The sequence below is a fragment of the Sceloporus occidentalis genome, unplaced genomic scaffold (genome assembly GCF_023333645.1).
Source record: "Sceloporus occidentalis isolate IW3139 unplaced genomic scaffold, rSceOcc1.0.p SCAF_2, whole genome shotgun sequence".
NCBI lineage: Eukaryota > Metazoa > Chordata > Lepidosauria > Squamata > Phrynosomatidae > Sceloporus > Sceloporus occidentalis.
In genome coordinates this window covers 39,791,540-39,806,338 of record NW_028316982.1, presented here as the reverse complement: position 1 = coordinate 39,806,338, position 14,799 = coordinate 39,791,540, and the positions used below count along the sequence as shown (strand labels likewise).

At 39.2% G+C, this 14,799-nt stretch overlaps 1 protein-coding gene across 1 annotated transcript in view; it reads left to right on the top strand.

Annotated features, from left to right (window-relative positions):
* The window catches only part of COL4A3 (collagen type IV alpha 3 chain), a 104,083-nt gene that overhangs the window by 36,142 nt on the left and 53,142 nt on the right, over positions 1 to 14,799 (top strand). Inside the window, exons 3-12 of the mRNA XM_089508147.1 lie at positions 2,443 to 2,532; positions 5,367 to 5,411; positions 6,319 to 6,363; positions 6,505 to 6,567; positions 6,769 to 6,822; positions 8,501 to 8,527; positions 10,010 to 10,087; positions 10,425 to 10,487; positions 12,530 to 12,565; positions 12,702 to 12,743. Of these exons, the coding sequence (XP_089364273.1) occupies positions 2,443 to 2,532; positions 5,367 to 5,411; positions 6,319 to 6,363; positions 6,505 to 6,567; positions 6,769 to 6,822; positions 8,501 to 8,527; positions 10,010 to 10,087; positions 10,425 to 10,487; positions 12,530 to 12,565; positions 12,702 to 12,743 (543 nt within the window). The remainder of the gene's footprint in view (positions 1 to 2,442; positions 2,533 to 5,366; positions 5,412 to 6,318; positions 6,364 to 6,504; positions 6,568 to 6,768; positions 6,823 to 8,500; positions 8,528 to 10,009; positions 10,088 to 10,424; positions 10,488 to 12,529; positions 12,566 to 12,701; positions 12,744 to 14,799) is intronic.

Sequence of the window (14,799 nt, the reverse complement as noted above, 5' to 3'; positions counted from 1 at the left end):
CATTTGTATGAGGATAATCTCCATGATATTTGTAATCTTTTTTCTCCCTCCACTCCTTTTTTAATTCTTCTCCCCATTACATGGAGAGCATCCATGCATGGGGGAGGCTCTCATATTTGGATCCGTTGCTCTCCGTGCAAAGAGTGACAGTACTGTGAACACAGAAGGTTGGAGGAGCTTGTGTGTTGGTCTCTTTTCATATTCCTTAAACATGCTTAAATAATGACTGAATAGGGATATACAATAATCTGTTGTCAGTTGAAATCATTGTGTCTCAGTATACCCTATCTAATTGGGATTGTCATAAGGGGAAGTGTACTTGTTCTTCTTGCTTATCCCTTCTCTCCCATTCTGCAAGTGGCACTAGGCATTTTGGCAATAATAACTGCCATGATGGTTAGGACAAAGGGAGACTTACACTTTAAAGTATGTATGGAAGGATACAGATTGCTCCTTTGGGGCAGCCTGCACCCGCCCCTTTCCCTGATGGATCGTGGCCTGAGCCCCGAGGCCCCGATCCGCCGCTTTTCCAGGCTGTGGGGAAGCAGCAAAAGGCCGCTTCCCCGTGGCATGGAAAGGGGTGTCCTTGGGGCTTCAAGCCCCAAGGACACCCCAACAACGGTGGGGAAAGGGAGAAAGGGGCGACTTGGCCCCTTTCTCTTTGTATCGCTGGCGCGGCTGTTTAAATGCTGCGCCAGCGATACGTGTGGCCAAAGGAGCTCTGAAACGGAGCTCCTTCTGGCGCCGCTGAAAGGGCGCCACAAGCGCCCTTCAGCGGCGCCAAGACATCACGCCCGCGCCACCCCATTTGGCAGCGCCCATGTAGAAAGGGCACCACCATTACAAAGCTGCGGCAACGTACTAGGGTTGTGGGGCGTCTGGAAAGGATGCCCCAAGGCAACCCTAGTATGTGTGCAGGCCGGTGCTTTGCACCGGTCTGTGCAGCAACAATAATAACCAACTTCATGCTCTTCCAACTTAGCTTTTGAGTGCAGTGTTTGTTTTTTTTAAATCATTAAACATGGGTTAATAGGGATTAATTTACTGTGAAAGCATTTCCAGTAGCAATTTCCCACAGTTTGATGTGGTACTCAAATGACACAGAATTTGGAAAAGTTGTTTTTTAGCAGAACTTGGAAAAGTGTTTTTAGAGTTACATCTTTCTAAGGACTGGTACATATCTACCTATGCAGCACCCTAATCACGTGCGAGGGTTGGCTGGGGGGTGGAGCGCCCACATGCCCCACAACCCTCGCATGTGACGAGGGCGTAACAACGGCGGCACCCTGTTTACATGGGCACCGCTATTGTTATGTAAGTGCTGTGCAGCATGTGCATGGTGCCACACAGCACTTATGTAACAAGTGCGCCAGTGGCGCACTTTTTACATCACGTAGAAAAATAGACTACTTCTTTGGCCTATAACATTTAATTTTTAGACTGCATGTCCCTGACTATGACTGCAGCTGTACTGGCTATACTGGCTGGGGATTCTGAGACCTTTAGTCCAAAAAATTTTCTCATTATTATCAAAAACTAGAGTTTGATATTGGCTAGATGTAGCTGCAGTATCCAAACCATGAACATAGCTATCAAAAAGGGTTGCTTGTTGATCTTGTAATTCTAAAACAGACTGTTCATTATTTGGATTATTTTCATTTTGTGATGGCTGGGACTCCTGACAAAAATAATTCTGTTTGGTTCACTTCCTACCTTTAGAACTGAAATAGTTTGTCATCTGATTTTCATTTGCATTACTTTGCTCAAGCATCTTTTTTTGTTTCCTCATGACTATCACCATATCTAAGGATCTAAAATATAGTCTATTCAATAAATCTTCACAAGGTTCTATGATAATCACTAAAAGCAAAGAATCAAAGGATTAAAACAATACGGCCAATGCCCTAACATAAAATTCTCTAATTCTCAATTATGTTTCAATATACTTTTAGCTCTATTCACATTGCATTTCTTATTTCTAGCCACAAATAATCATTAAGGAATGTGAGTTATCCATTTAAGGGATGTACAGTCAGTATGGTTAAAATTGGCTACCGGAGTAAGAATCAGCTGTTCATGTATATGACCAGAAGGGGCAACATGACTTTCTTAAAGCCAGGTAGATACTTCACTGGTGAAGACTCTGTTCTTTTTCCCAACACCAGAACTCTGCCTTGGGCATCTGTTGTTTTTATAGCAGGCTGTTAGCCACACCCAGCAAGAGAAAAGGAGTTTCTTACAGCCAGGTAGATACTTCACAGACACTTCACTGGTAAATCATCCAAACTCTGCCTTTTGGTATCTGTAAATCCATAGTAACTGAAGTAAATGCATGCATCTGCATGTGTGCTTAGCAATTAATACTTCTAGAACTTTTAAAATATGCTGTGAATTTTCAGCTGAAACATCAAGGACACATATAAAAGCTTACTTTTTTTACAGGGTGAAAAGGGCTTTCCTGGTTACCCTGGCCCACCTGGTTATGTGGGATTCCCAGGTCCAGAAGGTCCTCCTGGACTGCAAGGACCCAAGGTATGTTGTAATCTGATGAGAAGGAGCTAATTAATTCCAATCAAGAGAGAGACTATTATGAATAACACTAGAAAAGTGACTATTCTGAGCAGGAAGCTTGCAGTACTATCTTTCCACCACTGCCCTGCCACTCACTATTGATGCCTCAAGGAAATTAGGATGTAGAATTGGCCCTTCACTAACCTCTGCTTCTTTCGACTGATAGTGAACCCCACTAATAGTGGTGATTGTTGTGACAGTAGTTCTGCCATGGACGAGATTTCTGCTGCACCCAGACGTGTGGAAAGCCATTGCTAATGTTAAATTGGAAAAACTTGAAAATGAGTGCTTCAGAGGCAGCTTGGGTGTGTGTGGAATATTGATTACTTTGGAATATTGATTACTTTGCCCCCTTTCCCCCCTCCTCTTTATTACATGCTTAGAGATTTTATGTAAGAAAATAAGGGCGGATAATCAAATAAAAGGTATGCGGATAAAAGGAAATGAAATTAAGATCTTGGCATATGCAGATGACATCGCTTTAGTTGTAGAAGAGCCATTAAAGAACATACCGAAAGTATTAGAGATCATTGAACAATATGGAAGGTGGGCGGGATTAAAGCTGAATAAAAGCAAATCGGCTATGTTAGCTCTAAATATGGAGGAAAAGAAAAAGAAGAAACTTCAAGAAGAGACCAACATACAAATACAGAAAAAGATAAAGTACTTAGGTATTGAATTGACTAGTAGAAATTTGGAACTTTTTGACAATAATTATAAAAAAACATGGCAACAGATTAGAACGAAACTCGCAAGTTGGTCCAAACTAAAATTGTCACTAATGGGGAAAATCTCACTAATTAAGATGAACGTATTACCAAAAATGATGTTTTACTTCCAGAATTTACCCATTATATTAAGCGAAAAAATCTTCAATCAATGGAAAAAGGATATTCAAAAATTTATCTGGAGTGGAAGAAAATCGAGGATAAAATGGAAGAATTTGATCGATTTGAGAGAGAGGGGTGGATTAGCCGTACCTGATTTAAAATTATACTTTCACGCAAATTGCTTGGAATGGGTATTAGAATGGATCAAACTCAAAAATGAAGACTTATTAAATCTTGAGGGATTTAACACCGAATTCGGATGGCATGCATATTTATGTTATGGCAAATTAAAGCAAAATAGAATCTTTAATGACCATATAATTAGAAGAACACTATTAAAAATTTGGGCAAAATATAAAGGAAAATTATACAGGCAATTACCAATATGGACCTCACCGCAGGAAGCCTTCATGAAAAGAAGTAAATTAGGAGGAAAGGGATGGTTGAGATATGAGGAATTAACGAAAAATCAAAATGGGAAGATTGTTATGAAAAGCAAGGAACAACTAGAACAGGAGGATATAAACTTAGGATGGTTTACATATAGACAACTCTGGGAGAAATTTAACGAGGATATGAGATGCACAGGAATATCAAGGGAAAGAACGGAATTGGACACAATAATACTAAAAAGTGATAAAGATAATAGGGGGCTTATCTCAGAATTATATAAATTATGTCTAAAGATTTCATCCATTGTGCATTTTTATCAATTGTATTGGTTATTATACAAACATAAAGATGTTCCTTATTTGTGATCTACAGTATACAGTAAGTTGATTAAAATAGTAAATCTGAATATAATCTAATGAGATCAAAACCTCATTGATTTTAACATGAGGAGAGACTTTGAGAAATAGGCATGCTTAACTTTGGCTGGCCTGTGTTCTGAATAGTTCTCCTGTTTTGTTTTGTTCTGTTCAGTTCAGACAAATAAACATATAAATGGTAAACATGTGGTGGATGTCGCTGCATCATACCAACAAACCTGACTCACAAAACTATGAGGTTTCACTAAATTGAACAGTGCCTATGTCGCTTCTTCAAACTCTATGCTTCTATGCTTTTGTGTAGCATTTTCATGCTATAGGCATAATACAGAAACCATTTTTGCATGAATATTTGTGTTCATCTTGTATTTGTGAATGGCTCAACATTCTGATAAAAAGCCTCAAGTTTAAAAGTTGACCTTATGAACTGTTCGCAGTCAAGATGCTAACTGAAAGAAAACAGGAACTGTATTGACTGGGGGGCATGATCATGAGTACCACATCAAAGATGATCCGAATGAGACAAAGGAAATTATCAAATGGGGACAAGGATGGGAGCAAAGTTCCTGTCCTTATCACACAATCTCCTGAAGATTATCATACAATGTAACACTTATCCCATCCTTATCCTCTCTATGAAATGGAATTGTCGTGTCGTTGGAAGTTTCTGTTAATGAAAACTGATGAGACAATTCCATTTCACTGATGGGATAATGATGGGATAAGAGCAATGTGTATGATAATCTTTTGGGTGATCGTACAATAAGGACATGATAAGGATGGGAGTGATCCATTTGGTTAATTCAATGTTAGTGTTTTATTGATTGTATTTGTATTATTGTATTATTTTATTGATGTAATCCCCCCTCAATCCGTGGGAGAGGCGGGAAATATAAATAAACTTATTTATTTATTGTTATTCACTCTTGTCCTTATCCTTCATGTGATAATCTCCAAAGCCACTGATGTTAAAGAAAGAATGATTGGTAATCAGTGGATGCAGCAGAGGTTTCATAGCAAAGCACAGTAATAGTTGGTGGAAATGATTAATTTTTTTGCTTGATGTTTTAGTTCCTTTAACGATTACAAGACAAAAGAAATGGGACATGAGGGGGAAAATGAATTACTTCTTTGAATCTTCTATAGAAAGAGTAAATGTTAATATATTTAATTTTATTTTTCTTTTGTTTCCTAGGGATTTCCAGGGCCAGTAGGCTTTCCTGGACCTAAAGGTTCAAGGGTTTGTATTTTGCTCATTATTACACTCCTTTCATATTAAAAGCTATACTTTTGTTGTTGTTAACTGCCCTCAATTCGATCTTGACCCACAGTGGCCCTGTGGATATCTCCAAGGCTCCCTTTCTTACACTGCTCTGGTTAGGTCTTGTAAACTCATACCTTTAACCTCCTTAATATAGTCCATCTAGCATGTGTCCCTCTTTTTCTACTTCCCTCTATATTTCCTAGAATGATTGTATTTCCAGTGAATCCTCTCTTCTGATGATGTGAGAAGTACGACAGGCTCAGTTTTGTCATCTTGGCTTCCAGAAAGATCTCTAGCTTGATCTGCTCTAGGACCCATTTATTTGTCTTTTTGGCCATCCACGGGATCCTCAGCACTCTTCTCCAGCACCACATCTCAAATGAATTGATTTTCCTCCTATCTTCCTTCTTAACTGTCCAGTTCTTACATCAATACATGGTAATGGGGAATAGAATGGCTTGTATGATTCTAACTGCTGTGCTGAATTGTATATCTTTGCATTTTAGAATCTTTTCTAGTTCTTAAATTTGTTTAAAAACTATACAGATTATCTTAAAAGTGTGACTGTACCTCTTTCTGGAGCCAACTATAGTTAAATTACATTTAGCAGTACCATGTAGGAACTATTAGTCTCAAAATACCCTAAAAGTGTTATCTGTTAAGCCTGTTTTTGGCACTGCAGCATAAGATAATTATGTATATTTCCTTGTCTATCTAAAATTGTTTTATTCCATCAGATTAAATAATGTCTATTTGTATAAGGGGCCTTGTACTAGCCTTACAAAATATTTGCTTTTGGACCCATGTCCATTTCTATTGAAGATTCTTGTGCTTAATCAAAAACCATTTGCTAATGTTTTCTTTTGTTCTTTAATATAATTAGGGTATGCCAGGAATTCCAGGTTATTCAGGTCCCCCAGGCCTACCAGTAAGTGTAATGAATTTCAGTATGATTTTTATATGCATCTTCTTATTATTAATTCTATAAATCTTAAAGATGTTAACTTCTGAGCTACAATAGCTGAAATTTCAGTAATAGTGACCTTGGCAATCTTGTAACATCTTGTAGGGTGATCCAGGAAATGCTGGTCCTCCAGGACGTTTAGGTATACCAGGGTGCAATGGGACAAAGGTAAGAATAAAACAGAACCAATTGCAGCCTGTCCACCGGATGCACAGTTGGTAAAGTATCATCCTGTGGCATTCTCTAGAATATGTAAGACTGCTGGGGAAAGTGTGTGAGAGTAGAGCAATTGGGAGTGTAATTTCTAGAGCCTCACAACACTTACCTTCCTCTGTGTCAGCTCTCTTTCACTGTATCTTTGTTTTCTAGGGTGAGCAAGGATTTCCTGGGCTTCCGGGACAAGTTGGCTTTCCAGGATTACCAGTATGTTTTTGTTTATGATAGTCAAATATATCTTGTGAAGAGCTTCTCATTTCACAGCATATTATTAGCATTAATCAAGAACAACTATATTGACTAGAAAGAAATGAGAAACAGCAATGAACTATGTTTCATAGTATCCCCCAAAATTGTCATCTGATCAAACAGCATGAGGAACTATGCATTAATAGACAAGCAGAGCAAGTACATATCCTATGATAGTGCAAGATTAGACCATTCCATAGTGATGTGGTTCCAACACATATCCTGTTAGACTTTGATAATCATAAGGTGGTAAGGTGGTAACTTTGAAATATGTCGTTGATATATAACATGCTAATCAAACACTTCCAAATGGCTTCTTTTGTCTCTGATGTTTATCACACTATACTCTTATAGTGCTACTATTCCACTTTGACTGCTCTATCTGCCTCCTGTTGCATTCTGGTATTGGCAGTTTTAAGGAGGGGTATTTAGAATTCTCAGGCAGAGAATTCAAATGACAGCAATAATTTGAAATTATCAAAAGATTATTATTTTGAATCTCTGGGACTGCACATTTTCCCACTAATCTAAGATTAAGTCCTGTTGAACTGAGCGGCACTGACTGTATGTACTCATGTATCAATCTAGAAATTTTAGTTAAAAAATTGACCCCCAAAACCTAGATTGACATATCCGTGGGTCAATGTAAGTCCTGTACTTTAACTACATTGTACCCGTGTGATACATAGGTGGTTTCCAGCTCACATGGAAGCCGCGCATCAATTAAAGCAATGGCACGCTCACGCCCATGGCGCACATGCTCCCCTAAGCTGCGAGTGTGCACCCCGTTGTTTTAATGGGGTGCGAGCATAGGCAGATTTCCCCTTGTTCAGGTGGATGCGGAACAGATCCCATGCGTAAGGGGAGGGCCCCCTGTATTATTAAAAAAGGGAACAATCCCCTGGTGAAGGGCAAGAGCATAATCTATCTTGGCAGTTCTGATTCTCTTCTATTATCTCATCCATTCAGCCTTAGTATGAACACAAACAGTTATGTATGTTAGAATTTTATAAGTTCGTTGGCATTGCTTTCCTTTGCTTCATCCTTTCTATCTTTTGTTACATGCCCCCAGGCTTTACGCTCAATTTATCCATAGGTCATATCAAAATCTATCATTTTGGTCCAAAACCTGTCCTCAATTTATACATGAGGTCGACTTATAGGAGATTATCGCATGGAGAAAAAGACCCAAAATAGATTTGGGACTGCAAACTCAAAGGTGGGTATTATATGATGTAAAATTGCTGCCACTGCCATCTGACAACTACAACCCAGGTCCCAGCCACGCATTGCCAGCTGCTTTGCAGCAGGGACCCAGGTTGTAATTGCCAAGAGGCAGCAGTGGCGATTTTATGTGTGATAATACCAGCTTTTCAGTTTGCAATCCCAAATCTATTTTGGGTCTTTTTCTCCCTGTGATAATCTCCATAGTGGAGTATATATGGTACTTCTTAGTGGACATGTATATGATTGCATTATATATTCACAAGATAATTCTGCCATAATGGCAAGCTGTCTTAGCACTTGCAGAGCCTCAATAATTTAGAATTCTTCCTGGGCACATAGGCCCTATTTTGTTAATTTACTTAACTTCTGATAGTGTATTTTATGCATTTTATTTTATTTTATTTGCTAGGGTCCTGAAGGCACCAAAGGAGAAAAAGTAAGTCATCTTTCCTGTAAAACAGGCAAATAGTGCTAAGGTAGTGGTTCTTAGACTTTTTACCCTTGTGACTCCTTTCACATCTACATGCAGATGATATAATTCCCCCCCACACACACACACACACACTCATCATAGTATAAGAATAAAAATATTTTTGTTTAGTGTGGTTTTTTTCATTTATACATTTGTGTATTTTTACATTTTAACATTTTATAAGGAAATAGCAGGATGAGTGGAGGAAGAGGAAGAAGTAGCTTGGTCACAATCCAATGAGCTTCCCCTCTTTCCGCCTCCTCCCTCAGTCAGAAATGGCTGCTCCAAACATCTTCCTTGCCTTCCTCTCTCCCTCCAGGACAGAAAAAGTTTGGAAAGTGGAGGCGGGGGTAGAATCAGGGCCTCCAAGTCTTGTGTCCCTTCCAAGCAACTCTCTTGCCCTCCGGGAGGTCCTACCCCATTTGAGAACCACTGGCTTAAAAATGCTGTCTTGCCCATCTCTGAATTTTTGTTATACAAATACCTCAGCATTTTATTTCTGAAGTACTAGTCTTGTTTCTCAGTGAAACTGGAGCATTTAGCATCCTTCATTTTTACGGCTGTTTAAATTCAGGTAAACCTCAGTTAGCAAAGCAGATGTATGCCTGGGAACTACTTCTATAACAGAAAGTTTGCTACAGCAAACTTTTTTTTATTAGGAACTAACAATATATATATCTGAAACAATACAGCAAGGTTAGGTAAGGCTCACATTAATAAACAAAACATTTTGAATTTCTAGAGGCCACTTGAAGCTGTTGTTAGCCTTCAAGTCATTTCTTATGTATGGAGAGCCTAAGGTGAATATATCATGCAGTTTTGTTGACAAGATTTGTTCAAAGGGGATTTACTGTTGCCTTCATTTAATGGTCACAGAGTATGAAATGCCCAAGGCCACCCAGTAAATTTCCATATCTGAGCAGGGATTCAGACCCTTGTTTCCCAAAATCCTAATCCAACACTCAAACCATGCTGGTTCTCTTGACGGCTTCTTCCAACTTGCACCCAGCCTTTACTTTCTTAGAATTTCCATTTGGGTGCCAGACTTATAGTTTGTTTGTTTTTTAGCATGTTGGAGGAAGCAGCTGAAACAGGCTTATCTGTTCTTTCTTATTCTCTCTGTTTTGCTGTTGATGTATGCTTAGTAAAAGATTCTGGAGGCAGCTGCTGTTTACCTTTACATCTGTAGTCAGGCACACGTGTCTACAGTGAGAATAGAGTAGAATCCCATTGTTTCCCAGCTCAAGCTATGTTTATTGCATTGTTTACTGTGGACAAACTTCTGTAACTAAATCTCCTGACCACCATTGAAACATCATATTAGCTGATTGCCTGGGGCCTTTTAGATATAACATATTGGTCCAATTATCAATCTCTTGAATACTGAACTTAATGAACAAATTAATCTTTTCTTTCTCTTGGTCTGTGTCTCTTTTAATTCCAAAGGGATTTTCTGCAAATGCATATGACCAAGGCTATAGTTCCCAAGGTGATCCTGGAATGCCAGGAATACCTGGATCTCAGGTAAGTTTGACATTAATTCAGTTAGGATAATAATTCTATTTTATATGTATAAGCATTTTAAGTACAGTATAGTGAGATTACAAACATTTTGCAAAACAAGACATTTTGCGGCCTGACATACAACAGCAAACATCTAAAGAGCCCCATCTATGCAGTTTACTTTATTGTGTTTCAATAAATAAACTGCCACTGTTGTTTTTTATTTTGATTGTGATTTCAGTACCTGTTCACCAACAAAAATATGGTGAAAGTGAACAAAATAGTCAAATAAAAGTAGCAAAAGATTAATTCCTTTTTTTTTTAATGTAAGAATTATTTGTATTTCTTTTTTGTAAAGGGTGAGCCTGGACCTCGAGGGTTACCAGGACTGCTTGGTCCAGAAGGCCCGCTAGGATTTCCAGTAAGTATAAAGGCTAAACTGTTTTGCTGTTTAAAGAATAGCATTATTCAGAGAACATCTTTGACCTTACATGACTTTGCATAAAGGAAGAATCTGAGAAGGTAGACCCATGCTGTAATAAATCTTTCCATCTTAAACTTACTGAAATGTTAGGTGCAGCAAACTAATACAGTCATCCTTTTTGAAAATGCTTGAGAAAATATGCTACAGGTTGAGTACCCTTTATATTAATTGTTTGGGATCAGAAGTGTTTTGGATTTTGGATTGTTTCAAATTTTGGAATATTTGCATATACATAATGAGATATCTTGGAGATGGGGCCCAAGTCTAAACATGAAATTCATTTGTTTTTCTTAAACACCTTATGCATATAGCCTGGAAGTAATTTTATAAACAATATTTAATAATTGTATGCATCAAACAAAATTGGTGTACACTGAACCATCAGAAAACAAAGTTCTCACTATCTCAGCCACCCATGTAGACAATTTTGATTGTTGAGTATTTTGGATTTCAGAATTCTGAATCAGGGAGATTCAACCTGTAGTAGGTAGTAGATAGATAGATAGATAGATAGATAGATAGATAGATAGATAGAATCATTGTATCTTAGAGTTTCATTGTTATCATAGAAGGAACAGGAAGAGCCATTTAATCCAACCCTCTGCCATGTAGGAATACACAGCTAAAGGAGATTATTGCACAGGAAAGCCACACATGGATTGTAACCATCTAGAAAAGACGTTATTATAGTTGTAGCTTATAGTTGTAAACCACATAGACACTGTTAGTTCAGTATGAAGCAGCATATAAATGAAGCTGTTTTTTGTTTTTTGTTTTTTATTGCATGGCTGGGAGCTGGGGCAGTAGGCAGCCCATATCCAACCCAGGCTTCTCCGGCAGCTTTTCATGAATGGGATTTTGCCATACATAAAAAGCTACTGGAGGAGCGTGGGTTGGATATGCATTGTCTGCTGCCTGGGTTCCTGGCCATGCAATAAGATCCATTCCAGATAGTTACAACCCGCATCTATCCCAGTGCAGAGTTTCTGTGTGATAATCTTCCAAAACTCTCCCAAGAGATGACCATCCAGCTTCTGCTTAAAAACCTGCAAAGAAGGAGAATCCACCATCCCAGGGGACAGTCTATTCCACTATTAAGTAGAATTCCACTTAACAGGTTTTAAGATCATGAAGGTCATCCAAATCTCCTTCCTGTACTTTGAATCCATTAACTCATGTTCTGATATCTGGAGCAGCAAAAAACAAGTTTGCTCCATCTTTAGCATGGCATCTTTATAAATTTTTAAAGTAAAAATGGTTTATACTGGAAAAGCTGGTATGTGCTGTGGCTTTTACTATCGATTTCTCAGATGGCTATTCCCCCACCCAAAATTCTCTTCTATTAGACCAGTTGTCTCTCTTCGGTCTACTGTGTGGAGGCAAGTAACCAGAAATAGGCTATATTAGCGTGAGACGGGACTGCCATGGCTGGCATGCCCTGTTTCAGCATGATCCTTTCCAGCCAGAGGATCTGAGGGACAGGATTGTTCTGTTTTCCTAACAAGTTACATCGCATGCCTTTCAGTAACAATGAGACTTGGGATAGGATAACATGCGCACGCACGCACGCACACACACACACACACACACCCCTCACCACCACTGCTCAGCTATCAGACATGAAGTGGTTGTAGATGCCAGTACACAGGTACTACAATTCTGTTGAATCAAAATGCCTATCTTTTTTTAAAGAAATCATAGGATGCATATACATGATGACTGTATGCATATGCATGACTACTTTTTAAACAAAATATATTTAATTATTGATAACTATTTTTTTAGAAACACATTTTTGTGCAAACTAAAAATATAATTGATCCTTCTTCCATTTTTAGATTTGTAGTAAATTACGTGTTAATTAAGATCATTAAGGTATTTATGCAAAATATAATAGCTGAAATATACCATGTTTGGTATATTTCAAGTAGAAGATGTTATTTCTTTTTTTAAAAAAAATCTGTATTCCTGCCTTTCAGGGAGCACCAGGAAGACCAGGAGTCCCAGGGCCTAAGGTATTTTCAGAGTTGTGGTATGAACAACAATGCTCAATAATCTTTAGCACACACACACACACTGTATCAGTCCCACCACTGATTTAGTCTGTAAATAGATAATTTTAATTTTTTTTTTATTTGATTTGATTTGTAGGGTCTAATGGGAGCTAAAGTAATTGGAGCGAAAGGAATAAAGGTAACGACATACAGTTCTCTCTCTCTCTCTCTCTCTCTCTCTCTCTCTCTCTATATATATATATATATATATATTAAAATTACACTTTGGGGGTTGTTTTTGTTTTTAGGTTTTTTGTGTTTTCCTTGTACAGTAACAGGTTATCTACCAGTGCACCCTCCAACTGTCCAAGTGTGACAGGAACAACCTTTGTTAAACCTCCACCATTCCACTTTGTCTCCATTTCTCTATTTCTCTCATTTTCTCCCTTCATTCTGGTTTACTTCAATTGCTGCAGACTGAGTTCATAGTAAAAAAAAAAAAAGTATTCTGCATGCAACTCAGCAGGAGAGGAGGAAAGAAGGCTGTTTGTAGGTTCAGGCTTTCCTACTCTCAGTGCACAAATTCCAGAGTTTCTCTGCTTAAAATAATAGTTGTGTTTGTTATTCCCCATTAATAACTTTTGCCTTCTTTTTGCCTGGTCACACCCTTTTGACCACAGTCTAATTTTGCTTGGCCACGCATGTCCTGGTTTTCATCTATGAAATGTTGGAGTGTATGTGCCAGTGTACTGGACTTTGTGCACCTCCAGCATTATTGATGTTGCTTATGAGGCTATGTTAAGTCTGGAACATATTTAGAGAACATGATACCACTAACTTGGCTGCTTCCTTGTGTTTTTGCAATGGGATTTGCAATGGAAATTAATCCTTTTCTCCCTGATTAGCTATTTCACTTTACTTGCATTTCCGTTCACTTGAAGTTACTACAACAGGTTCCCTGTCAGATTTCAAAATGTCCCCATTTTTCCCTTTTCCTCCCACTACTTTTATAAGTGAATCAGCTGCTCAAGAACTTCAATTTACAGTTTGTGCCATTAGTTCCTTTGATGTAAAGCAGACGTTTGAGTGATGGCTTTGTAAAGAGTTGCATCTGGTTTTACGGGCCAAGGCTAATGGCCTTTACTCTGTTCTCATCCTTCTTGATCTGTCTGCAGCCTTTGACACCGTTGATCACTGTCTTCTAGTTGATATACTTTCTGACCTTGGGTTCTCAGACTCTGTTCTCGGCTGGTTTAGATCTTATTTGTCTGGCAGATCTTTTGCAGTGGTTGCAGGCGGTCAGACTTCATCAACTGTTCCCTTATCTGTTGGAGTTCCCCAGGGCTCTGTTCTGGATCCCTTTCTGTTTTCTCTCTACACACTGTCCTTAGGTAAACTCATTAGCTCTTTTGGTTTTTCCTACCATCTGTATGCTGATGACACCCAGTTGTATCTTTCTCCAAGGCTTGAACAGCAAGTTTCGTCTTGTCTCCCAGCTGTCTCGCAGTGGATGCATCATCACCGTTTGAAGCTCAACATGTCCAAGACAGAGCTTCTTGTCTTTCCTCTTAAGTCCACCCTTCAACACTCCTTTTCTGTCTCTGTGGACAACATTTCTATTCAACCAGTCCAGCAAGCCCGCAGTCTTGGTTTTATCTTTGATTCTTCTCGGTCGTGTGTCCCTCAGATCCAGACCACAGCCAAGGCTTGTAGATTCTTTTTATACAATATTGCCAAAATCTGACCATATCTCTCTGCCTCTACTGCCAAGATCCTGGTCCATGCCCTAGTGGTCTCACGACTTGATTACTGTAACGTCCTCCTGGGTGGGCTTCCTCTCTCTCACCTCCGTCCTTTAATTTCTGTCCAGCATTCAGCTGCACGCATTATCACATCCGCCCACCGCTCTGACCACATCTCTCCTGTGTTGGCATCCCTTCACTGGCTCCCCCTCCCTTTCCGTATTCAGTATAAGCTCCTGCTGTCGACGTTTAAAGCCCTCCATGGACTGGCCCCTCCTTACTTATCAGACCTTCTTTCTCCTCACCTTCCCACTCGGGCCCTCCGTTCTGGTAGTCAGGGTCTGCCGTCCCAGCCCAGGATTTCCTCTGCCCCATCTAGGATTCACCCCTTTTCACTTGCTGCCCCTCACTCCTGGAACCCTCTTCCCCCGCGAGCAAGAGCCATCACTTCCTTAACCAGCTTCAAAACGGAGCTGAAGACCATCCTGTTCAGAGAAGCTTTCCCAGGCATTG